The 26,207-nt window shown below is 24.6% G+C and overlaps 5 protein-coding genes across 5 annotated transcripts in view; 1 reads left to right on the top strand and 4 right to left on the bottom strand.

Moving 5' to 3' along the window:
• Positions 1-4,343, bottom strand: part of LOC112602521 (thrombospondin type-1 domain-containing protein 4) — a 59,664-nt gene extending 55,321 nt beyond the window's left edge. The window contains exon 1 of the mRNA XM_025350628.1: positions 4,126-4,343. Within this exon, the coding sequence (XP_025206413.1) occupies positions 4,126-4,157 (32 nt within the window). The 5' untranslated portion in view covers positions 4,158-4,343. The remainder of the gene's footprint in view (positions 1-4,125) is intronic.
• A 5,072-nt stretch (positions 4,344-9,415) lies between these two features.
• LOC112602612 lies at positions 9,416-11,992 on the bottom strand. Its single transcript, XM_025350783.1, has 5 exons — positions 11,716-11,992; positions 11,508-11,629; positions 10,736-10,857; positions 10,324-10,406; positions 9,416-9,744 (listed from the first exon to the last, which is right to left on the bottom strand). Exons 1-5 carry the CDS (start codon positions 11,828-11,830, stop codon positions 9,605-9,607), a joined length of 582 nt encoding a protein of 193 aa, XP_025206568.1. The 5' UTR covers positions 11,831-11,992; the 3' UTR covers positions 9,416-9,604.
• A 1,469-nt stretch (positions 11,993-13,461) lies between these two features.
• LOC112602613 (39S ribosomal protein L33, mitochondrial) lies at positions 13,462-13,912 on the top strand. Its single transcript, XM_025350784.1, has one exon. It carries the CDS (start codon positions 13,604-13,606, stop codon positions 13,823-13,825), a length of 222 nt encoding a protein of 73 aa, XP_025206569.1. The 5' UTR covers positions 13,462-13,603; the 3' UTR covers positions 13,826-13,912.
• Positions 13,913-16,433: 2,521 nt separating this feature from the next.
• On the bottom strand, positions 16,434-18,358 carry LOC112602611 (glucose-induced degradation protein 4 homolog). Its single transcript, XM_025350782.1, has 5 exons — positions 18,136-18,358; positions 17,509-17,673; positions 17,203-17,370; positions 16,904-17,136; positions 16,434-16,842 (listed from the first exon to the last, which is right to left on the bottom strand). The coding sequence occupies exons 2-5, from the start codon at positions 17,653-17,655 to the stop codon at positions 16,779-16,781; spliced, it is 612 nt and encodes a 203-aa protein (XP_025206567.1). The 5' UTR covers positions 17,656-17,673; positions 18,136-18,358; the 3' UTR covers positions 16,434-16,778.
• A 1,736-nt stretch (positions 18,359-20,094) lies between these two features.
• Positions 20,095-23,851, bottom strand: LOC112602661 (protein takeout-like). The gene is made up of 5 exons (XM_025350859.1): positions 23,697-23,851; positions 23,374-23,617; positions 23,166-23,299; positions 20,397-20,549; positions 20,095-20,324 (listed from the first exon to the last, which is right to left on the bottom strand). Exons 1-5 carry the CDS (start codon positions 23,764-23,766, stop codon positions 20,173-20,175), a joined length of 753 nt encoding a protein of 250 aa, XP_025206644.1. The 5' UTR covers positions 23,767-23,851; the 3' UTR covers positions 20,095-20,172.
• Positions 23,852-26,207: the final 2,356 nt, after the last annotated feature.

Here is a 26,207-nt window from a genome sequence, read left to right as displayed (position 1 = left end):
CTAATAACGAACAAAATATTATAAGATCGAGCTATGGACACAAGTGGCAAACATACAATCTCCTAATGAACCTACCAACTTTTTTATTTACGAGAATTTCACTCTTGAAAGCATCCATTATTATTTATTTACCTGCCATGATATTTTATTGTAAAAATAAAATAATTTTAGAATAATATAATATAATATGTTCCCATAAAAATAAAATTCATTATAATATAATATGTAGATGGTAAATTAATAAGAATATAAAAACATAACCTATTATAATTGATATATTTTGTTTAATACCTATCAAATTAAATCCATAATATTCAAAATAAATTATACAACAATACCTGAATACTTTAAAAGAAAACCTTTTATAAAAAATAAGAATTTATGATATTTTGTAACATGTAAATGCAAATAAATATATTTTAAATAAGTAAGAAAAATATGCATTATGGAAGATATACATATATATTGCTAATATTTTCGTATTATTTCCATTTGTCATTTTTCCATAATATTTCATCCTAACTTACTGTGTCCATTAGTTCTTTTAAGAAAAGATTTAAATAGGAATTAAATAGAATGGCCTTGAATTGATGTCATAAATAGGTTAGGTTATACAAGTATTTAGAATCACATTTAACTTGATAAATTATCATGATACGACATCTAGGTAGACATGTATTTAATCGTTTTTTTGAACACAAGCATTTGCAAAATAATAAATTTATAATCTATGATTTAACTTCAATAATATAATACTCATAGAGCTATAATACTCATAGAGCTATAATATGTATAGACATATGAATTAACTAATTGTTTCGACATCAAAGGATAAATTGAAAGATATGCACATAAACTTTAACTAACAATGATAAGTATTTCATGATTATTTTAAACGTAATTAATTCATTCCCTCTTCATTATAAAGCTTTATTTTGCAATAATGTAGTTTTCCCTTGTTAAAATAATAATTCTATTATATAATCCAATATACAATGTCTGATGGTGTTTGTGTGTCTACTGTATATTTATAGTGTCCAAAAATGTTTTCTACAATACAATAGGGAACAGACCAAAATCTTCCTTCATCAGTTGTTAGTCCGTCAGACATGATTAAATCTCGTTACAAGTGTAATATGGACATCGGAATGCACTATACAAAATGATAAGTAAAAAAAAATTAAAAAAATTCCTAGACAAATTTTTTTTTTAAGTATTTTGTTTTATTAATTACGATATTCCTCCATACATAGAATATATTACTATAGATTAAAACTGAAATGCTTGTCATTTTTGTCAACACAATAACTATAGGAAATGGTGTTATTAATTTACTATAAATATACAAAGATAATAAGAATATTATTTTAGTGATAGGTTTATGAATTCTGAAAGAGTCTTTTATTCTATAATCCCTTTAGTCCTCACGTACAAAAATAATCATACACAAATTTATTCTGTTCCGAACAATAAAAATGTTAATAATAATATTCAATTACACAAAATATAAACTAGGATTTTCAACAAAAAAAAAAAAAGATTTTAACTAAGCGGCGTTTTCATTCCCTCCGTCAATCATTAATTATGCTCAAGTAAGATCATTTATTATACATACATAGGTGATAGGTATATAACATTAGGTATAGTTGTCGAATTGATATAATTAAAAAAACATGGCTTCCAGTAACACTAAACGATGAAAATCAGTATCTCCCTGAATACTTAAGAGTATGCGCGTTGCAGGGATTTATTCCTTTTATTTTTATAACAGTTTATCTGTGATTAAATAATAAGTGTTCGAGGGTATGTTTTTTTTTTATATTGTTTCTTAGTACAATAAGACAAAGAATCCAACAATAAACTAACGCTCTGTTTGTTTAAATAATAAAAATGGGTGTGCAATAAATTCAAATTTAATCTCTACTATAGTATAAACCGCTAGGCGTGTTTTGCGGAAATCCGTTTAGGTGCTATATTTGTGCGCGAGTTACAATGAGTACATGTGCATTTAGGTCACTATTTACACCACTACATAAATAACCGTTTTATTTTTATTTTTTTTTTAATTCTAATTAACATACAGGACAAGGGACAACGATTAAAACGATATTGTTCAATATTTTTACCGAATTCCAGTTGACCGTGAAATTGCACTATATACTTTCACACCATGCTGCAGTTAAATTAACTACATTAACATATCTAACAATATAGTTTGAACATTTAAGTATGGCACAACGCCAACAAATGTTCATATCGTGTTAACAAAGATCGCTGACAATGCAACCCTTTTAACGGGGTAAAACAGCCATTTTATATTAGTTTAATCGATATTTTAGTTATTTAATTTTTAATTGATTTTAACTAACGTATCAATTAGTTAAAAAAATATATTATTATTATTAAAAAATAACCGTTATCCTTTACATTTTTATTTACTTATTTTTACAACCCGTGTCATAGTAATTATTATTAGCGTTCTATTTCGACGAAATTTGCAATATCTAATCATTTTAATCAAGTTAATGATAATTCACCTACTTTACCTGTAACAGTAAATTAATTTATTTACCGTTATACTAGGACAATTTAATAACTCCACACCGTTCAAAAAATAAATTTTTTGATACGGTGGTAACAGTTATTCGTGTCTGCTCTAAACATTTTAAATGGAAACCGAAAAATTAAAGTATATCTTTTTCTTTAGTTATTAAGAACTAATAAAATTCAAATATGATACCACAAAATTATTTATAACACATTAAAAGACCAATGATTATGATTTATTTCAAATAATAACAAAGTTCACCATATTTCCATGAAAAAAGTACAATGATGTAATTACACAAATACATAATGATAATATACTCAGGTAAACATTAAAAATACAAATTATTGAAAAGATAAATATTTATTATCAAAATATATTATAATAGATATGTTTGAATATTTTGGTCTTTATAATTTCATAAATTCATAAACGATGGATTATTAGAAGTGTTACCGATTGAGTTAAACTATTTAAAATTACCTAATAAATTAATTTTTAATATTATCAGGTATATTTAATATATCTAATATTATACTTACTTATTAAGCGACTTTAATTAATTTTAAAATTTCAAATTAAAATATAAATTGAAAATAGAATGTAATATAGCTAAAAAAAAAAAATCCTAAACTTAATCATTAACTAATTTTCTAAAGCTTCTATATTTCAATTTACTTTAATACAATAAAAAATTTTATTCATTAAATTATTAGATTTTTTAATCATCAATATGCACAAAAATAGACTAATATTATTGTTTTTAATAATAGTTGAAGAGTATATTTAAAATTAAAATCACCAATATGAGAAGTTGATATTAACGATTAAAATATTGTTGTTCCTATTTAGTAGATAATAAATATGTAAATTAATAAATTTTTAAATTGATTATTGGTTTTTTCAAACCATGATGGAATCAAAACGATTAGCAAATTTATCCATGTTGAGATAATATTACAGATTTTCGAAAAATTAAAATGACTGCACCTACTATCTAAATCTTATTACCTGTCCATTATGTAATAAAAAAACATGAAGATAGATCACTATAAGTTCCACTTGAATGAAAGTTTTGAACTGGCGAAGAAATGTTCAATATGTATAATAAATAATTATACTTAACCCTTGGTTAGTTGAAACTCTCTGTTATAATTAAATATTAAAATGCATTATAATATTATAAAGCAGGATAATAGGATACATTTTAAAATATGGTGGTTAAACATATACGATAAAACAAATAAATTAGTAAAACTACTAGATAGATATAGGTAGAAAACATACCATAAGAAAAAAAACAGTACCTATTTGTTTTTATTATTAACACTTTAAATAATATTAAAAACCTTCAAGAATATATTATTACTTATTCTCTAGTAAGTGTTTATGCAGTTACTATCTCGTATTACCTACCTATACAATATATAAGTACACGTTGAATAATAAAAAAAAAAAAAAATGACACTTTGTTGATAACTAATAATAATTATCCGTGATATCGAAACAAAAAATAATATACAAACTATATTATATTTCTCATAAATACGTATTGTATTAGGTAAATAATAACTTACCAAAAGCACTCGGAACATAATAGTAGAGCCATGTTTTCGTTCCACCGCAACTATGATGATTGCTCCATTAAAAATTTTCGAAAAAAATAAAAATTTTAAATAATAGAACTACTCATATATAAGTAATAACGGACGATTAATATTCTTAAAAACCACGATCGGATGAGGGCACGTGTCCATTCGCCGACATGACGGTGGTGATAAGGCCCGGCACGTGCAACGCCAAGACCAAAACTGAAACCAACCGCTCCACTAAATGTGTACATAGGCGACCGCGGTCGCTCATCTTTTTTTCGACTGTGTGTGTATGTGTGTGTGTTTGGGTGTAACGTACACATATATGTATAGGTAGTATTTGTGTGTGTATGTGTATGTGTGCGCGCGCGTTTGTACGTGAGCAAACTTGTGTGCGTTTCGGTCTCTCGGACACGACAAAGAAGCGACTGCACACAATAGGTACCTATAATATTTTAATTTTTAATATTCGATTATTAATTTAAGAGTTGAGAATGATCAACATTTTCAGTATCCACGTACGCGAATTCGTTTTCTGCGAAAAAAAAAATAATATGAAATGAATTCCCGGAAGAGCAACCGTTCGGTAAAATCTTTAAGAACAGTAGTTTGTTGTTAAATTCTTACGATAGAAAACCAAAAATTTCTTATTAATCGAAAAATGCTCTTAACGGAATCATAGGTTATTTATATGAATACCTCAACTAGCGATATACTCGACCTGCGGTCTTCGAATGGTTTTTATGTGGCCCAAACAGAACTTATAGAATTGATAAAAAAATATAAATTTCAAAACTAAAAAGTTATATTATAATTATAAAATAGGTATAACAAAACAATCAAAGTGTGTCGTACGCGATTGCGATAAGGATAATTATGTTTTTGGTGTTTTCATTATTAATATAACGATTTTGAAATATGCAAAGAATGCGTATGTATACAAAAATCGACTTACTGATTCACAACTTGATGAGTTATTAAGAGTAGCATGCAGCAACTATTACAGCAAATATACTATGTGGCTCAAATAAAAAAAGGTTGAATATGGCTGACCAAAATCGGCTAAACCTATATAACATCAGCATTCAGCATATACTATTGTCAATAGCAAACTAGGTATAATATAAGATATTGTAATAATTTAAATTTATGTAGTCAAAAATAGATTTTTTTTAAAACTCCAATGAATTAAAAATTTAAATATTTTTACACCTTTGACTTTTGAAAGACGTAATTTCTATGTTATGTCATAAACTCATAACTCATAAATATTCAATCTTAGCGATGATATTGATAACATAGACAATGTCACCTAATCTAGGTTTTTAGGTGATTTTACCCAGTATCTTGATTAAATAATCAATATTTAGAAGACACAACAGTATCATTTTTTTCTCCGTTTTACATACGTATAAAACATTTCACTCGTATTAATCACTGTAATTAGGTATACAATGTTGAAATTAAGGTATAAAAATGAATAACTATAAGTACCTAGATATTTGAATTATTTTCTCAAAATGTTAACATTAAAATTTTCTAGATATGATATGATTTTCAACATAATATTTTACTCACTCTTTTTTAACCAGGTAGTTATAACTTATAAATATGTATTAAATTTTTTTATAACATAGATATCAATTAAAAAGTCTATGATCGATAGAAAAGCTTGAAAAATTAATCCGAAGTTAATACTGAAATTAAAAAAAAAGTAGATTTTAAATTCACAATAATTTGTATGAGCTTTTAAAGTTAAAATTTTAATAAAATTCATCAAAATTACAAAAATGTACATATTATTTTGTAGTTAAAATTCATACAATATTAAATATTCATACCTAAGAGTTTTATAGACATTTGAAGTTCAAATTTGAACAATATAACATGTTCAAACTAAGATTAGTGATGTTAGTTATTTGTTTTAATTCAAAAATATTATTTGTACGGGGAGAGACTTAAAACTTTTGTATGTACTTTAATTTTTGCAAATTTTACAATAATATTTTCAAAATATGTAGATTAATTTTAAGCTATTACTTATAAATAGTTAATACTATGAACCTATTCACATTATTTACTTAAAAGTTAATAATACAATATACTCGTAATATGGTATAAAGATACCTATTAATATATTATGATAATAATTAAATATTTATAATATTTATGAATATAATATTTTCAGCGAAAATTAAATTTACCTACCGTAATATGTATATTAATAATAAAATAAATTACTTTTATAGCAATATCAAAAATCATATCATGAAAATATGAAATATAATATACGTATTGATATGAGGCTGACAGACCGTCTCGGATCAGAATAGATTTGAGTATAGGTACTACGATATATCATTGAATTCAAAATTTAACACATCCATCACAGTGACCTACACGACACCTGCAGAGTGGTACTCATCTACCCACCTTAATTTTTAAGTCTTGATAAAAATGTATAGGCTAGGCCAAAAAACTTGAAAATTGAATACAATATCCCACACACATTGTTATTATACCTATTTAAAAATATTAAAAACAATTTCAAAAGTGTTTAAACATTAAATTTAGACAAAATTTAATAGGTACCTACTTAAAATAATTGTAAACGAAGAATTACAATTATAGTTATTTTGATGTGATTCAAAAGTAGGTATTCACGATAACTTGTAAATAACGTATGTATGTACATATTTATAGACTAGGTATAATTTATAAATTATTATTAATTATTTTTTACTATATGTAAAGACATTATCAAAATATTATTTATATTAATTTTAAACTATAATAATAATTATTATACAACAGACATAAACTTATTGACACCGTTCTATTGTAAATTGGTATGGCGGTATCGAATCAAAAGTGAATAACAATATAATAAAATAGTACAATACGTCAATACTTACAAGTTACAAGGCTATAAACTATTTACCTACTGTTACAATAATTAAGTATACAATAAATGTGATTTCTTCGCCAAAAGTTAATTTCACCTAGGTATCATATAATTAGTAAAATAAATATTTTTTTATAGCAGTATAAATAACTTAAAATAAAATATTTTATATTTACAACTCCGAACTCATCTTCTCTAAAAACTAAGAATTAATTTTTGTATTTATACAATGATTTATCATGCTAAATTAACATACTATTAGTGACATACTGACATGGACACGTGGTTGCCTATCTACTAAATAATAAGATACACTCAAGATACCAGAGCATTAAATTAACAATTAACCCGAAAGTCAAGAAACACAAGACATTTTCCAATATCTGAAATCAATGAGAGATGTGACCAAAGTAATTTACTTTTCGAAATAAGAACTCAAATTCTAAAACCTGAATAAAATCTGCCGGTTATATAAAATCCTAGTAGAGTAGTCCAAGGCCTTATGGGGGATACAGGTGACTCTCGACCTATGAGTCCATGTTTATACATTTAATATTTTACGACTTGGTATACTTACCTAAGGATTAACTAAATATTGATAAATGTTACATGATCGCATATGCCGCTAACAGACAACATTAGAACAATCACATTTATCCTTCAACAGTCAACGCTAGACCAGTATGTGCGAGGTACCTATAGGTAACTAAATTAATTAATTAATTAAAATAGGTACTAATATATTTATCTAATCATAATTATCAAGTAAATCATTTATTACTTCCTTTTTTTTCTTGTAAAATTTTATTAGATACATAATATGTAATACCTACATATTATTAAAAACACATCATGCAATTCTGTGATTTAAACCACGACTAGGTGATGAGTGGTAATCACTACTTTTTGATAGTTATCACGAACTTTAATATGTGTATAGTGTACTAGTCTATTGTAGTAAACGATGAATTTAAATTTTTTCAACCATTTGGAACACTATAGCACTATATCTAAAAACAGACTAAATTAATTAGCTTTGGCTAATATTAATAAAAAAGAAATAAATACAGCATTTGGTAAAAATGCTCCTACAATGATGCAACTATCAGAGTGAAATATTGAGTAAGCTGAGATGAAATACATCTATAATTAGTATCTATTTTAGGTAACTACATAATTTCTTAATAAATATGATTAAAACATATTTTAAAAATATATTGATAAAAATACTTAACTAAATTTAGTGGGAGAACTCTTAAAATCTTCTTTATCCAACACCTAGAGACAGGAATCAATCAAAAAAAGTTTAACTAACTAAATTAAAAATTCTGGTTAGTCACTAACAGAAAACCATATAATTATAGATTCTGAAACTTAGAGTGAAGATAACAATTAAAAGTACCTATTAACTTTTTCAGAAAAAATATTGTCAGTTATCATTTATAAGAACAGTAAAAATGTTTTTTTTCAACTTTGTATGTGATAAGTATTAGAAAATTGGTGCCTTAAAAAGAAAAATTCTTAGTACTTTTTAAAATAATTAGAACAAAATACTAGCAAAACAGAAATTTTGTTTGAGAAACGACTTCCAATATTTTACAAAAGTTATTTTGTATTTGTTTTAAGTAAAAAATGAAAAATTGTATGTTTTTTTTGCCAAATATCTACATCATAAATTAGATATAATTAATAATAGCATTATTATAACACTAAAAACTTGAATATTTAATACAATATTTCTCGTAAGTGATTTTAAATTCTTAAGAAAAAAAAAAAGACAAAACTCTTAAAAATCATGAAAATTTTCCTATTATGTTATGATGAAAAATTCAAAATAAAAAAAAAAAGCAATCAAATTAAATTTATTATCTTTTATGATATACCTATGAGTATATTTACGATTAATTTATACACAAAATATTAATAAAAAAAGATTCAATGACCAGCGTATCTACATATTTGTAAAAAAAAATTGGTTGTATTAGATATAATAATAATTTTTAAGTCATTATTGTTATTTATCCAAATAATACTTATTAACACTACACAATTTACCTTATTATATACAAAAGAACAAATAAAAAATATATAATAATAAATTAATTAATTTTAAAATTAGAATATCTTATTGATAAAATATTATTTATAGATTTAAATATAAATACTATTTTATACATTCACAATCTTAATATACAATTAAAAATACATTAAGAATAAAATAATATTAATAAACATTAAACATATAGAATACATAACATATTTTAATAAATACCAATTAAATATTTCTTTTAAAATGTTGTTTGTAGATTCTTCAAATAGAAATGTTTATTTTTTTTATACAATAAATTATGACCAAGTAATAAATACTACGAGATATGTAAGATAAAAACATTTTATTTAATAAAAAGTTAGCAACTGTAACGTCATCCATTTATATTTTACAAAAAATAAGTAATATGCTGATTGGCAGTTCACAATTGTTCAAGATAAAAATCATATTCCAAATCTTAAATCTTAATTATTTATTTAAAAATATATAATTACAAGTAAACAAAATTATTATACAGCTAACGTTTCCCAATTATTATCTGAAACTAACTTAATTTTATTCCATAAGCATTGCGAAATTTCATTGTCGGTTTTTTCATCAGTATTAAACTCAAAGTAAGCTAACTTTTTTGTGATTCTGTTATATGTATCTATTTACATAAGTTAAGAAGTCATTCTATGAAAAATTATATTTGTTATTAAATTAAATACCATATTAAACAAGTGAGACTATAACAATTTAAAAATATACATATTAATTAAAATTGAATATAACTTTTAAACTAAAATAAAGGAACATGTAGGATTCATTCCTAAGACATAAAAAACCAAAATGATTTTTAATTTTAGTAACTTTAAGTTAGACATATATATTATATAGTATCTTTTTAAATATACAAAATTATTTTAAATTAAATACTATATCTGTTACCAGAAACATACAGTAATTAATTTTTATCAATTTTTGTTTTCAAAAATTGGTTTTGTCAATTGACAAAAAAAAAATCACTTGACTGTGCTGAGCTAGGCATTTAATGAAATAGTAAAAGGATGCTTTAATTTTGATAAAATTACTGACAAACATTATTTTAATATTTCATCAACCCCCTAACTTAATGTATGTAATGTAAATTTTTGATATACAAAGTACATATAAATATTTTTTCTAATAAAATCCATCTTCTACTTATCAGCTAATTATGTTATATTTATTTAAAATAAAAGGATACATCCTTTTTTTATAGTTGTATTTGCACCATTGGAATAATCAAAATATATCTTCAACATATTCTTGTAAGTAATGAATGTTTTTCTAAAACAAAATAAAATAAATAAAAATTCACTAATTTTATATAATATATACAATCTTTACAAAAATATTGTAAGATTGTTAATCACAAGGAAAAATAAATATTATGAGTTATGATTATTTCATATTAGCCATAGCTTGAATAATCTATAATAATAAGTTATATTTTATACATACTAAGATAATGCAAGACACAATATTAATAATTGTGATTTTTTATAAGCATATTAGCATAGGAACTTTTTTGTAGAAATTATAAAACATAACTATAAAATGTATAGATAAATAATATTTCACACAAATTATTTAGTTCTAATAAAAAATAAACTTACTTGGTACGAGAAAAAATATCTTGATCAGCAGTACTTAACTTCATTTTGTTATATTTTTTTAAGTCAAACTCTGTTGATTGTAATGCATTTTTCAGACTCTCCACTTTATTTTTTAGGTTGTGCTATAACAAAATATTATTTACATTGATGAGATTTGATACATTTGTTTACAGAATCAATAAAAGTTTATATTAATTGGAATCTTAAATAAAAGCTACAAACCTAGATTAAAGCAAAAACTAGGTATTGACAATTTTTGTACACACATATTGTGCTATTATATTATAGATTATAAGTACATAATGCATAAAAACATAAGTGAAATCAAAAATTAAGTTCATAAGTGCTTCAAAATATATAAATACTTAAAATACACTAATTCATAACTTAATAAAAGTTTTTGTAGTTTCTAAGAAACACATGACATATAAAAAATACAAGGTGTAATGATAAGTATGGTTTAATTTAATTCACTATTAAATGTATAAACAAAAACACTTGCAAAGGATATAGTGTCTTTCTTTTAAATTTTAAATAAAACAAAGTTCATAAATATGAATAAAAACTTTCTTTTAAACACTCTGTCTATAGCTTATATACAATAGTTTTACTTTGGCTAAATTTATAAAACATTTAGTCCATTGAAAATTTCATAAATGTATACACTTAGCATTACTTTTTAATTTCTGTTTTAAATTATGAGATTTAAATTAAAAAAATAAATAAATATAATAGTTAAAAAATTAATAAAATCATGCTGTCTTATTTTTACTTTCATTTGCATTTGAAGAGCCAATTCTGACATGAGTTTGACACGTTCTCTTTCAATAATATTCAACTGTTCATCGTAGTGATTTATTTCTTTATTGATCTCTTCTAGTTTGTTCTTTGCTTCTAAATCCAAAACATGTATAATAAATACATTATACATAATAAATAATATTGAAGATCTTTAAGACAATGAAATCAATTTTGTATACCTTCACATTCTAAATGAGATTCCTCAGATTGTTTCAAGAGTTTGGCGAATTCATCAGAGACATTCGTTGATGGTTCGACATCTACATTCACATTACGTATGAGTTGTGAAAACATATTAAATATTATTGATAAACAATAAATCTGGTCCGAACGTTATTAAAAATGAATGATATAATGTATAACTGTCTTACATACACAGAATAATAGAAAAACATCTATTCGTAATTCGTATTTACTATTCACTATTCAGTTATTATACTGTTTTTTAAAGTGTATACCTACCACTGTAGTACTGTCGGTGTCGGACTATTCAATGGTTCAATGTAAAAAAACGGTTAACTGTCGAAGATATCACCAATGTTGCCAACTTTTCAATACAAAATACTTAATATGGTGCTTTTTAATGAAGATAGTCTTATCCATTGAACTATATGATAACTGGAACGCTCACAGCCCATATGACTAATGTAAATGAAACCGAGCGGGTCTGTTAGAAAGAGATAGCAAATAATATAGGTGTGTCTATCTCTGTCTTTATTGATAATACGCCGTATCATAATAATATCGTATATACTTTTAAATTTTAAATGCTTACCGGCACCTTAAAATTATTTAGCTTTGAGTCCTGTTTTTTTTTTTTTATAGTTTTTGGAACTGCATTACCTACTACAATGGTTAATTTTTGTAATGCTTACAATTGTACTAGTAGCAGTGATATTCAAAGTGATTTAATATTTTATAGGTTAGTATTAATGTTAATTGTGCTTGATGATTATTTCATAATTTTATTTACTGTACTGTAAATTTATTATTTAATAAATAAATAATCTTACTTTGTATTAAATGATAATTATCGACAAAGTTAAATGCAGATTGCAGCTATACTTTTAAATATTTTAAAGAAAAAAGAAGTGTACATAGATAAATGAAATGATTATATTTAATTATGTAAATCATAATAAAATAACGAATAATGAATTTAGTTGGTACATTGCTTTTTTTTCGAAAACCAATTATATCTATTATTTATTATTATATGTATATAATATAATACATTATTATATACATATTGTACACAATATTATTATGTAAGTAATATAATAATTATTATATAACTGTCAAGTTAAAAAGTTATCATGTATTAAAACTAACCAATTAATGCCTAACTTTGTCAATATTTAAAAAACAAAAATATAATAAATAAAAAATAATTTTTCTATTATGATTTTAGAGAACCTTAACATTGTACATAAGTAAATCTGAACTTGGATTGGAAAAATAGTTCCCTTTTCCCTAGATTTTTATAGTATTATTAAATACTACATTTCATATTATTTTTAACTGTTATAGTTTTTTGTCAATTAAGCTGACAGTTTAATTTCTGAATGTAGGCAAAATTTAATTGCTAATTATTCAAAATATATATGTATATTCAATATTTATATTATATAAAACTATCTCGTAATTCAATAATTATGATTTAAGCTTTAAGCTGCATAAATATATAAGTACAATTAATTATTACTAGGCACATAGTAATATAAAATAAAATTATACATTTACGCGGTATGTTAAACAAGGATAGACACACCTATAGTATTCGCTATCTCATTTTAACACGCTCGCTCGGGCAACACTGCATGGTGAGCGTTCCAGTTATCATATAGTTCAATGGTCTTATCACTCTTATCGCAAATATTTCATAGATAATGTATAATATTATGATCAATATGATCACAAATTCATCAATAATGTTTAATAATTAATAACTATTTTTTTTATATTTTGTTGCCGTGATTGTGATTTATAAATTACGATTAGTAAATCGTTTTTTTTCGGAATTTCGTGTGTACTTAAAACGACATCCACCATTGGAAATAAATCGTTATGTTCTTGACAAATGTGTTACTGAAAAAAGTAAAATCCAAGCACACTATGGTGCTAATGGAAAGCATGGTAAGCGGTCACAAGTACAACGTGTTCAGGGAACGTTTGGCTGACAAACTAGAACTTATACATTTCGACCCTTGGATAGGTCAAATGTCCGTCTACAAGGAGAGGAAAAAAATAAGAAGTGCAAACGTAAAGAGATTCACAGAGCCTACATAAAAGTCAAAGAATTACTTGTGTTTAATGTTAATAATTCATAAAATGTAGAATATTTGTAAGCATTTATATTTACAAATTGTTAAATATATCGTTTTAATTTTACTAAAAGCCTTTTGATTTAAGTTCCATAGATAAAAAAGCTTTCATGTTAGGATCCTTTATTTTATCTAATATCATTTTTGAAACTTGTTTACTATCACTGTTTGCCAATATACTTCTCATTTTATCTGCATAGTCGATCCATACACAATTAGCACATCCTGACATACAACATGTTGTTGGTTCTTCTGGTAATTCTGGTGGTTGTTGTGAGTAGATTCTTCTAGGGCATATGACACGACAGCTATTCACTAACCTCCATCGAGATATAAGGAACATCTTTTAGTTCTAGGAACAAAAAAACATCATAAATTAAATGTATACCTACATTTCATGAATATAAACATGTTGAGACATGGTTATTGGTCACATACAATTATTTATCAAGGGCTAGATTATATTACATGTATGATATTGATATGTCTATTATAAGAGTTTGAAAAATATATTCATTATCCTCAATACACCTTATCAAATATTGGCATCAACCACCAATAAAAATACACTGTACAGTAAGTTTATCTTATACAGAGTGATTCACTCATAAACTTTTAAAATATTTGAAGTTCATGGATTTATCAAGCATGTTACCAACCCATCCTTTTATCCTTTAATAATGCAATTATTCAAATTCTGTTTCTTAAATAAATAAGATTTTCAGTTTTTAAGTACTTGATTTTTATGCCACCCAAGAAGTGTCAATATAAACTTTATTTTTCATATGAAAACAATCTTTTTTTTTGTAAATAGTTAAACAGATAAATTTTTTCAAAATTGTGATCAAAGAATTAACTTTTTCTGGATTAATAAACTATATAGAGGTCTAGACTCTAAAGTTAATAATCCTTAATGGCAGTTTAACATAAATTGTCAATTAGATATGAACATTTTAATTTTGTACAGATAACTAAATGCTAATATATTATTATTAATAATTACTTTAATATTCAAGTTGTTATAACCATAAAATCTAATTTAACCTATTAATATGAACCAGAATCTTTAATTGTAGTTCATAAAGTTAATAATCAAGAAATATTTATACATGAGCATTTTTTTTTTTAAATCACCTGTTTAACAACTTATAATAAAGAAGACAATTAGATAGTCCTTATTTAAAAATAAAGAAAAGTTATCCATACAAGACATACTACTTAAATTAAATAAAAAATTCAAATATTTTTAATGTAAACATTAAAATTTTAAAATTCAAGATTTGATTGAAGTCATAATTAAAAGAAAAATTGGGGTTATTATGCCTTATAATTTTGTATAATAAAATGTACTTAGTTATTTCCATTTGATATTAATATTTTGTTTTTAATTGTTTACAATTGTAGTATTGGTATTAATAATTATAAAATAAATTGTAATATAATCTATTTTACATACAACACCCTAAATAGTATTTCAAAGAATATAAAATATTGTCTTCATTATAATATGTAAATATTGTTATTTTATTCATAATACAGAGCAGGTGTTTGATAAATAATAATAAACATGTTATGTCATGATATAGACAATATAAAAGCAAAAAACCATTTTATTTTGATATTTTAATATACATTGAAAACTAATGACTATTAAAAAAAAACAAATGGCAAACAATTTGTAAAGTACCTACTAAAGTGTTAAAAATAAAACAATAAATCAGATATCAGATATCAGAATAACATTTTTATTAAAAAATACAACCTTAAGACTCATTTAAGAAGTAACCTTGGCCATGTGGTAACAGTCAGTCAATATTCCAAGTTCATTATCATACTTCTTAATTATTATTTATGCTATATACATCATTAAAATTTAAGATTGTTGAACCATAATTAATTTTATAATTTCATATTATTATAGTTTCTACAATCGGACTAGTGATTTGTCAGTAAAATGTTTAGTTATTATGTCAATCAAGTAAAAATTATTTTAATAAGAAAATTGGCACCAAAAAACTGATTTCAAATAATATAAGTTTTAACAATTACAAAAAAAAAAAATAATAATAATAATATTATCACATAGTAAATTTATATAACATAATACATGTAATAGAATTATATTTATTAGTTGACAAAACAACAAAAAATAAAACAAAACAAGGTAACAAAGTATTTGCTAATTATTATGTTATGGTTAATACTGATTTGTTGTGTTATTGTTTTTCTAGTTTTATCATCTAAATAAATATTAGGGTACAAGAAAAAGGATATAATTTACAATATTTGGTAAACAATTTTTAATATACTCTACAATTCAATAGTTGCTATTAATATTATTTTACATTTACACAATAACAGAAAATTAAATAAATTTTATTAAGGCAAGTCACATGTTCTATTAAAATTCATCAATATATTCTTTTTACATTAAATTAATTATATTATCAGAGTACAAAAAATATAACATAATATGAATATATATATATGTAACAATAAATACTGTTTCATTATAGATTAAAATAAAAAAATCAATGCAAACACGTTTATCATAATTTAATTACATCTATCAGTTTTGACATGGTTGTACATCATAAATGGTTATAATTAATTATATGATTTTTTTTCATTGTAAATAAGGTTATAAAATAACTAAACTGATAAATGTCAAGACTAAAAACATTCAAGCAAAATGTTTACTGTAAAATATTTAATGTACAAAACAAACACAATTTAGAAGGTCATATCCATTCATTATAATAAAATACATAGGTAGAAAATAAATTAGTTACCTACTAAAAAGGAAAAATGCTTAAAAAAAATCACAGTAAGCTTTAGACAACACTAAAAGCTTTGAGGTAATTTCATGTACTCCTGTACTATTATCATTATAACATCATGAGTTGGTATTCTTCAAATCACCTAAATTCGTAAATCTGAGTACTGTGTTCTGGGACATGTGTTAAGCATAATGTTTGATACCTACAATTTAAATATTTGGTTATAATGATAAAAATAAAATAATAAGCAAAAAAATATTTACCATTCAGAACTCCGATGATAATAATATCCTTCAATGGAGGAAGTTGATTTCTGAAAACATATATAATAAAAACCAGCAAATGATGCACCGCTAATATCACGTATTGTATGATCGGGTACTAGAAAATGCTCCTTCCAACGCATAAATACATGATCGGCATTTTTTAATTCATCATAGTCAAATGCATCAGAATTAAAAGTTTTAGCGTACTGACAAAATGCAGCAAATTTGTTCTGTAAAATAAAAGTCATGTAAATATAACAACACAATAGGCGATAAATAGTACAAATACTACAAACCCAATGTTTCTTGTCAACTTCTTCATCAGCATCCCATTTCCTCGTCAAAAATGGACACTTTTTGTTAATAATTTCTCCGTCAAAATAAGTAGTCAAATTAGGAAACTCTTCAGTAAGACCTTTAATTTTTAGATAACCGCACAAATAACCGTTTTGCTCGTCAACGTACTATAAAATGAAATTTTGAGCAAAAAAACGTTAAGATTGATAAAATTTAACAAAAGGGATAGCGCTATCTCATATAACCATAACAATGATTGGTACATCAAACATCCAAAACGTTAATTACGAGTAAAACCTACATACCTGCAATACAACTTCCACCTCGTAACTGTTTCCTTTAGACCTCTGAAACCCTTGGAATTTCGATCCGCTGTACAATATAGACCCGGTGACCCCTAGTTGTTTTGAGTTTGCCGGAGGTCTGGGCGTAATGTCCACTTTGACGGGCATGCCTATCGCAGAGGGATCCTGCACACGAGTTGAAAAAATATTAATTAACCGTCAGGCCGTTTTGTGTATGGTCACTAAACAACTCGATATTTGTTTATAATTTTTATCGTTAATGTTACTATTGTTATTATTTTATGTGTGAGCACTGAGCAAAATATTCGAAAATCCGTGTGCCGCGGCGTCAGCGGCGGTGATCTGGGGGGCGAGAGCGCGCGCGCGCGTCAAGACAGTCGCACGGAGGTGGGGCCCGGTGGCGGGAGAGCGAGGAAAATAAGTCGTGTAGGAAAACAACAAGGACGTCTGGCGCGATAACAGAGCGTTGTAACCACGAAACCGTAGCGAGTAGTGACTGGCGATCGTCGGCATGTTATAATATTGAATATTATGACAATAATGATTAATAATAAGGTCATTCAAAGAATCCGAACGACGACGACGGCGATAATAATAAAAATGATTAAATACCAATGTCGTACGTACCTGATGTCGGTGTTTGTCACGGACGATCAAAACACCACGTCCTCCACGAGCACGAGAGGACGGATAACTGATAAGTAAATAAGCGATTGTGATATTATATTATATTTAAAATTACATTTAACAGCGTCTCCGCCGAACAGGTCGTATAAAAGGTTACGGAGCTAAGCTGCAATGAAAATAGGATAACAATTGCTGGTGATTTTATTTTCCTCGAACGTTCAAAATAAAGTAAATAAACACCGACGAGGAAACGGTTCGCAATATCCAAACGTCATTATGCCGTCGCCGGGTTATTACTTATTAGTTATTACACACTTACACTTATAAACATAAGAGTTCCCCACTATTGTAACATAATATGTAATAACGTTATGGCTCTGATTTGAATTTACAGAGCTGATTTATAAGTTGGGACAGTTGGATCTATAATTGTATCACGGACACACACGACATATATTATTTTATTTATTTTTTAAATAGTCCTTGTTTATACTATTATGTGTAGTGTACTAATACTGTATAGGTTACAATTATTGTAATCAATGTATTCGGTGTAATCAATATTTAAAATTATTGCGTTTTAGATTTTAAATGGAAGAATGAATACATTGATTTTAACTATAGGTTTTTTTTTCATTTTTATTTTTGTATTTGTCATCACTAATTAAGTTAGTAAATATTCTAGGTACTTTTCAAAATTATAGGGAAAAAAAATAAGGAATAACGAGAATTTTTAATTTTTAACTTTTAACTAGTAAATGAAAAAATTTTTTATTTTTGATGTAATTCAAAAACAAATAACCTTAATACTTGACATTTTCACCAAATGTTTATGTTAGGATTTTCTATGCTTGATAAAGTGTTCAAAATATTTTAATTATTTTTTTTACTCGGTCAAAAAACATAAAAGTAAGGTTTATTATAACTTATAAGCTTAAACTATTTAAAAAATATTAAAGATACATGATATCAATGATTTTATTTAATAAGTATTATGAATTCAAATTCGTCAAAATCACGAATATTTGCAGATTATTTTGAAGTAAAAAATGTATAAACTGTTCAATATTTTATACTGAAATCAAAAAATTTAAAAGTATATATGAACTGTCTTTTTTATAAATATATCAAATTTAAAATTTCACGAATTTGTTTTTATATATAGGTACCTATATAATATATAAACAAAAAATAACGACTGAAGTTGTTTTGTTGTAATTTAAAATATTTTTCATAAGGACTTGAAACTTTTAACGTAGGTATATTATTATACTTAAACATTTAAACGCATACAATGACATTTGAAAATATTTTAATTAATTGTATGTTATTGCTTAATTATATAATTTATATCGTTTTAATATCTAGCAATATATTTATGATAAAGACACTGCCAAAGTGTAAACTTATAAAGTTGATATTGTGATAGATCACTTTCGTTCAGAATCATTTTACGTACCTATTCAATGACTTATTAATAATTTATTCCATATTTTTTTGTTCTCGAAGATGCTTTAGTTTTCTTTTGATCACATTTCTTTCTCCCGTGTTACATACAAACAACACTTGTAACCTGGATTATTTTAATAACTTATTGAATTCAATAAATAATCAATTAATTCGATTCACTTATAAAGATTTTCTCAGTGTTTATTTAATGAAGTACAGTAGGTGCGCAGCTATTTCCAATGTACCAATATTTAAAATAAATAACCATATTATTATTAAAAATTCAATTACTGAATTGCATTATAAAAAATATTTCATTCATACAAGTGGTTATGACTAAACCTTGATGTTTAAATCCAAAACATTCACAAACAGTAACAAATAAAAATACCATATTATACATAGAAACAAAATTAAATTAAATAGTTGAATATATATCAAAAATAATTGATTAATTTAAAATAATTGACGTATTTATAAACAAATTAATATAATATTACTAACATACAATATGTAATTTAGAAAATTACATTTTTTTTGACGTAAGCAACAGAGATTTTTTTATTAAATATCTTATTGTATCATCACTTAGACTGGAAATAGATCATCCATACTAAATGTTTCAATTACGGGTTTGAAAATGCCCAGAATTATAGCATCTACGGTGTCTTCAATCAAAGGTCTTGTTTCCTGTAGTAGATCCGTCCAGTTTTCATTTATGAATCGGTTAGTTTGATCACCTAGAACACAAATTTAACTTAATACAAATTTTCTAATAAATAAAAGAATTATATATAGTTCAAAATACTTACCTAATTCTTTGTTACCGTTAAATAAATTGCTAAAATGTAATTTTGCTGCTCCTATTTCTAGATTTATTTTATTTTTTTTAATCTCAATAAAGTTTTTGTGATTCTTTTTTTCAACGATTTTTAATTCAAACTTAATCTTTACATGAACGTTAGCTAAAAATATAAGAATGATTACACTTTTAAAATATATATTATAAATTGTAATTATGTGTATTTTTTCCCTTTTTAGATTCTGAGTAAACCGATGAATATATTGCTTTTACAATGATGGATGTTTTATTTTCTTGTACACGATATATTATAAAACAAATGCTTCGATATTAAACTTTGGGATAATTACTATTTATAAATTGGATCTAGTTTATAGTTAATACTTTTAATTAGTAATATTTGAATATTTGATTTTTATTTTTATTTATAATTCAAAAACGATATACTTTTAAATAACTGAATTTTTAACATATTCTATACATAGTAGGTACATTCAATAAATTTTAACTTTTTTGAGCTACCTATTTATAGAGATTTTATATTTTCGATTTTCGTTCGTTTTTTTTTTTTTTTTTTTAAGATAAAACTTGTCGATAATGATTCTTAAATTATTTTATGGTTAAGAATTCATACGTAAGTTTTAAGAATTTAATATAATAGGTTCCTCATAAGTTTATTTAAAGCTATTTAAAAATATTAAAAATGCATGGGTGCAATTTTTTTAATGATAAATTTTGTAAAAATCTCGAACATTTGTAACAAATTTATAGTTGAAAATTTATAAAGTATTCAATTTATATGTTTGAGGATTGACATTTTAATATGTAATTCCTCATAAGTAGATCATACTATGAAAAAAATTTGAACGAAATCAAGTATTAAACGAGTAATAATAATATTAGTTATTTCATTGTAATTTAAAAATATTATTTGTAGGTAATCGAAACTTTTAATGTATATTATTATATTTTATACACATAATATAATTATTAACTGCAATGTTTTCGGCAAAAATTAATTCATTCTACCTACCACGCGGTAATATAATAATTATAAAAATATATGATTAAATAATTTATTTTCTTAGAAAAATAGACTAACGGATTTTCATTGCTTAAAATTGTTTTTGCACACAATGATTTATCATTGAATTCAATTTTAACACGTACATTATAATAACTTCTCGATAACGACGTACTGCACAGCATAGTGGTTACCTACTTTCCCCTTTTTTAATTCGAATTTTATATGCAATAAATTGTAAACCACAAAATATGTTCAACCTATAAATATTAATCAATGTTTCTGATTAAGATAACTTATGATTAAATTTGTATTAATATTTGATCATACACAATAAGATAAGTTACTAGAAATTTATTCTAATACACATCGCTTTTATTGTGTGGGTGAAAAAGTGATTCACTCTATAATAGCCAATTGCTACTGAAAGATATGACATTTTTCAGCGAGCTGGAGGAAATTTTAAATAGCACTTTAAAAAATTTAAAACGGACCATGTTTCCAACTAAGAAATTCTATTTTAATTCCGACATACTGACTATTGATTAATCTATAATTAAGCGATATGGATTATGAAAACAAGTTTAGCTTCCTTATTGTCTTGTCTTATTTGAATCCTATTAACAACGTTTAAACAAATTTGATTTTTACAAATGAAAATTTGACTTTAAAAATGTAAAATTTTCATATTCAATTTGTATACTCTAAAACTTATTACCCTTTTTCAAATAAATAAATGAAAAAAATAATTGTTTTAATCTTAAGTAAATATAATAAGATATTCAAATTCATTTTTAGTAACAAAATTCATAAAATATTTGATTTTACTATCAAATGCTAGAAAATCTAATTCAAATTTCTCATAATCAGAAGTTTATCTTACTGAAATTAAAATAAAAACTTAACGTAGACCACATAATTGTCATAAATTAAAGGTGAAAATTATTTGCATAAAGGTACAGACTATTGTCCTTATAAGCTGTCTGATGGTAAATGGTCACAGGAAAATTTACCTAGAGCCCTCCTCGTGCAGATAACATCCGTTTATGTAGGGTCATATACCCATTAATTAATTACGACAATTTAAAGTGGTACGATTATTTTACTTGATCCAATTTTTTCATTAAACCAAATAGGTAGTTATAAACAAATTGATTAATTTTATTTGATAACTTTTACATTAATAGAATATTTTTTCTTAAGTTTTAGGTAAATGGTTTTAAGTACATATCAAAATGGATTTATAAAATATAAAAATTATATATCATATTTAAACATAAATTTATAAATTCACCTCAGTAAATAAAGATCATCGTTATACCTACGCAGCAACTCAAATAAATATGGTACATAAATTGTAACTAGTGAATCACTAATAATCTATTATCTCACAGATAAACTCAATAGTAAAAACAATACCACTGTTATCACGAATTTTCATTAAAAAAATTAAAAAACAAACCATTTTTTTATAAACTTAATAAACAAGTTAAAATAAATTACAAATCCATTTATCTATGATAATTTTAATTTTAGAAACATGGTTTTTAAAACATTCAGAAATGTATCATTCCTATGTCTTAATTCAAACAATACTTACCTTGATAAGGGATATTAAAATTTCTAAGATATACAGATAAAAAGGAGTACAGAAGAAATAAAGTCTAAATTATTTCATACTGTTATATACCTAACTTAAAGCATTTATGTTTATGCTGTGAATATATTTAATATAATTTACTTTCATTAACTTACTAAAATTTCCAACGAATTTGCCATTTCCTTTAATAGGCAGAACTAATATTTGTCCATTAACTTCGTATCTAGATTCAATTCTGAACAAAGGCAAATTTAAGTCAACCTCCAAAGATTGATTTTTAATACTAGCTCTGTAAAATAATCATATATGATATTTTGTAAGTGAATAATATTTTTTTTTAATATAAAATATTAAAATAATTACTTGATTTTATGTATTTGAAAATTTTTTCCTCCGTAACCTTTCAAATCTGTGAACAAAGCGATAAAATTAACTGAACCAGCTGAATTTTGATTCAAAGTCACAGATGGTATCATTATTGGATCTAAAGGTAATACATGCATTTCTGGTATTCCTTTACTAATATAGGGTCGAATGTTTTCCATTAACCTCATTAAACATTCATTAATGTTAGGGTCATCTCGCTTGCATGGTTTAATGTATGAAGCTAAAAAAATGTTTGAGATTAATTTTTGAATTCCAAAATCAGTATAGGTACTTATGTTTTATATTTTTAGTATACTTACGCAATGATCGACTAGTTATTTCATTAATTAAAGTTATGCACAAAACAAATACTATTAATTTCACTGCCATGTTGAACTAAAATGTAAAGAGCTAGATAAAATCCAATCTCTTACTAACAACGACTTAATAATTTGTGAGGAGCTCTCCAGACAGTAGCCAGGTATATATATATAATATAACCACGCGGAAAATAACCTTGTGTCAGGTCATCAATTTGATATTTATTTTATATATTGTCAGTTTAATGAGTAAACCCAATACAGAACTCACAGAGTGGCTAAAATTTACAAGATATCAATCATAATTTATATAATACAAATACTAATTGTCAAGGTTAAGTTAAAAATTGTACATTAATAAGCACATTATGAAAAACTGAAAGGTAATTATAGGTCGTTATCCATAATTTAACGCCCTAGGAGTTATTAGAAAAATACAATAGCTAAAATGATGCGTCTGACAAATTATGAAAACAACTATTTTTGAAAATATTTAACTATATTAAGGTAAGAAAAATAGAATCTTATAAAAATATACATGATAATAAGCTGGGCTTGGATTTGTATGCAATAAAAAATTGTAAAATATTCATTTTATTTATCAAAATATGCATATACATTTTTATAAGATAAACACAAAAATATAGTTACAAAAAAAAATATTTATTCATTCAAATACATCAGTGATTGGCTGTTTTTCTTAATATAGTATAATTGATAAATAAAATAAAATAAAATTTATAAGTTACATTCGACAGTAGAAATACGTATGTTACATGCTACGACCACATATTTTTTTTAATTTTCGAATATAAATGATCGGCGATTGGATTTTACAAAAAAACCAAGTTTTATACTTTAATTAGCAGGGCTAGAATTAAATACCAAATATACTATAAAACACGCATTTTTTTGCATTTTTATTATCGAAATATACAATAATATTCATTTTATTCAATATATGCATTAATATGCAAAACCGTACAAAATAAAAACACCACCATAGCACCATTTATCTCATCATGAGGTGATTCATGGATATAACATGACAAAATCAATAATCAAAAGTCGCAAAAAAAAACATGCTGTTGCATATAAAATCTAGTCCTGATAATGAGTATAGAAATAAAGTTCTAGGAAAATTTAAATCTGTATAGAGAAATAATTTATATCGTTTTAAGTGGCCAAGCGTTGATACTGTTTATAGTGAGAGGGTAAAGGGGAGGAACAAACATTTTTAGGGGTACTTAATTAAAAAATTTATTTTTTGCCAATTTATTATATACAGTAAAGCGTTGATAGTTCGGACAAATTTAAACCAAGCATCGTCTGAGTTTCCGGAAGGTTTTCAAGATTACCTATTCAAATGACAAAGGTTTTTTATTAATTCCATCACCTTTATATTTATTGCACTTTAAATTACAAAAATACTAAATAACTTTAACATAATGAATCACAAAAAAAAAAATGTTTAGAATAATAGAACTCAAGTAAGTAATCAGTAATTTTTTTCTGAATAATACTTTTAATTTTTAAAAAACTATTAATGTATTTACGAATAAATGGATTTATGCCGTCCGGATAACCGCGTTCACTGGATTATCGGGGGTCTAAACTATCGAGGCTCTACTGTATATAGTTTCTTCAAGAATATGTTTTATATTAACTATCTTAAATAATAAATTTAAAAAATTCAATAACCAAAAAAAAAATAATAGTTTGAATTTGTAATTATTTTAATCGTTTTGGGGACACCTATCAAAAAATATTCAATAAAACTTCAAAGTTTTTCAATTAAATCATGAAACATTTATTGTAATATGGTATGGTGTAATGTTTGGTACTGCGGTTAAGCATCGCCCTGCATTGCTTAAGTCCTCGGATGATCCACTCGGATTTTTAGCGATGTCCCACATATAAGAACACTTGTTTCAAAAACTTACCGTACTATAGTACGATAACATATATTCTACCTTTACAAAAAAAAACCCACATCTAATGATCATAGTTATCGAAATTAGTAGTAATAAAAATAATTTATATTTACTTATAATATATATGCATTATGCGTGTTATTTTATGATCCAAAACACACACACACACACACACACACATATATATATATATATATATTAATATGTATATACTTATTTAAAAAAGATTAAAAAAAACAATGTTATAAACACTTTCAGTTATAATAAACATATGATGCCTATTAGATAGTGGTTCCTTACATTAGAAAGTACCAATAAACGTACAATCCTTTATATCATAAATAAAAATAATTTATACGCAATATTATTCTAATGCAATTGAAATAGGTCTTTTCTGTATAAAAGAGTCAATAACTATTTATGATAAGCCAACAAAAAAAAAATAAAAAAAATAAGCTCTATAAATTATATGTACGTATATCAGTACATTATTATTCTATTATATTAATTGAATAAGTCAAGTTATTTTTAACTACCGTTTCAAAATGTATAGCTAAAGAAAACAATCATATGTGTA

This window comes from Melanaphis sacchari, unplaced genomic scaffold (genome assembly GCF_002803265.2).
Source record: "Melanaphis sacchari strain LSU unplaced genomic scaffold, SCAv2.0 Contig8_pilon_pilon, whole genome shotgun sequence".
Classification (NCBI taxonomy): domain Eukaryota; kingdom Metazoa; phylum Arthropoda; class Insecta; order Hemiptera; family Aphididae; genus Melanaphis; species Melanaphis sacchari.
The sequence above is the reverse complement of the archived record's forward strand: the minus strand, read 5'-3'. Positions and strand labels throughout refer to the sequence as shown.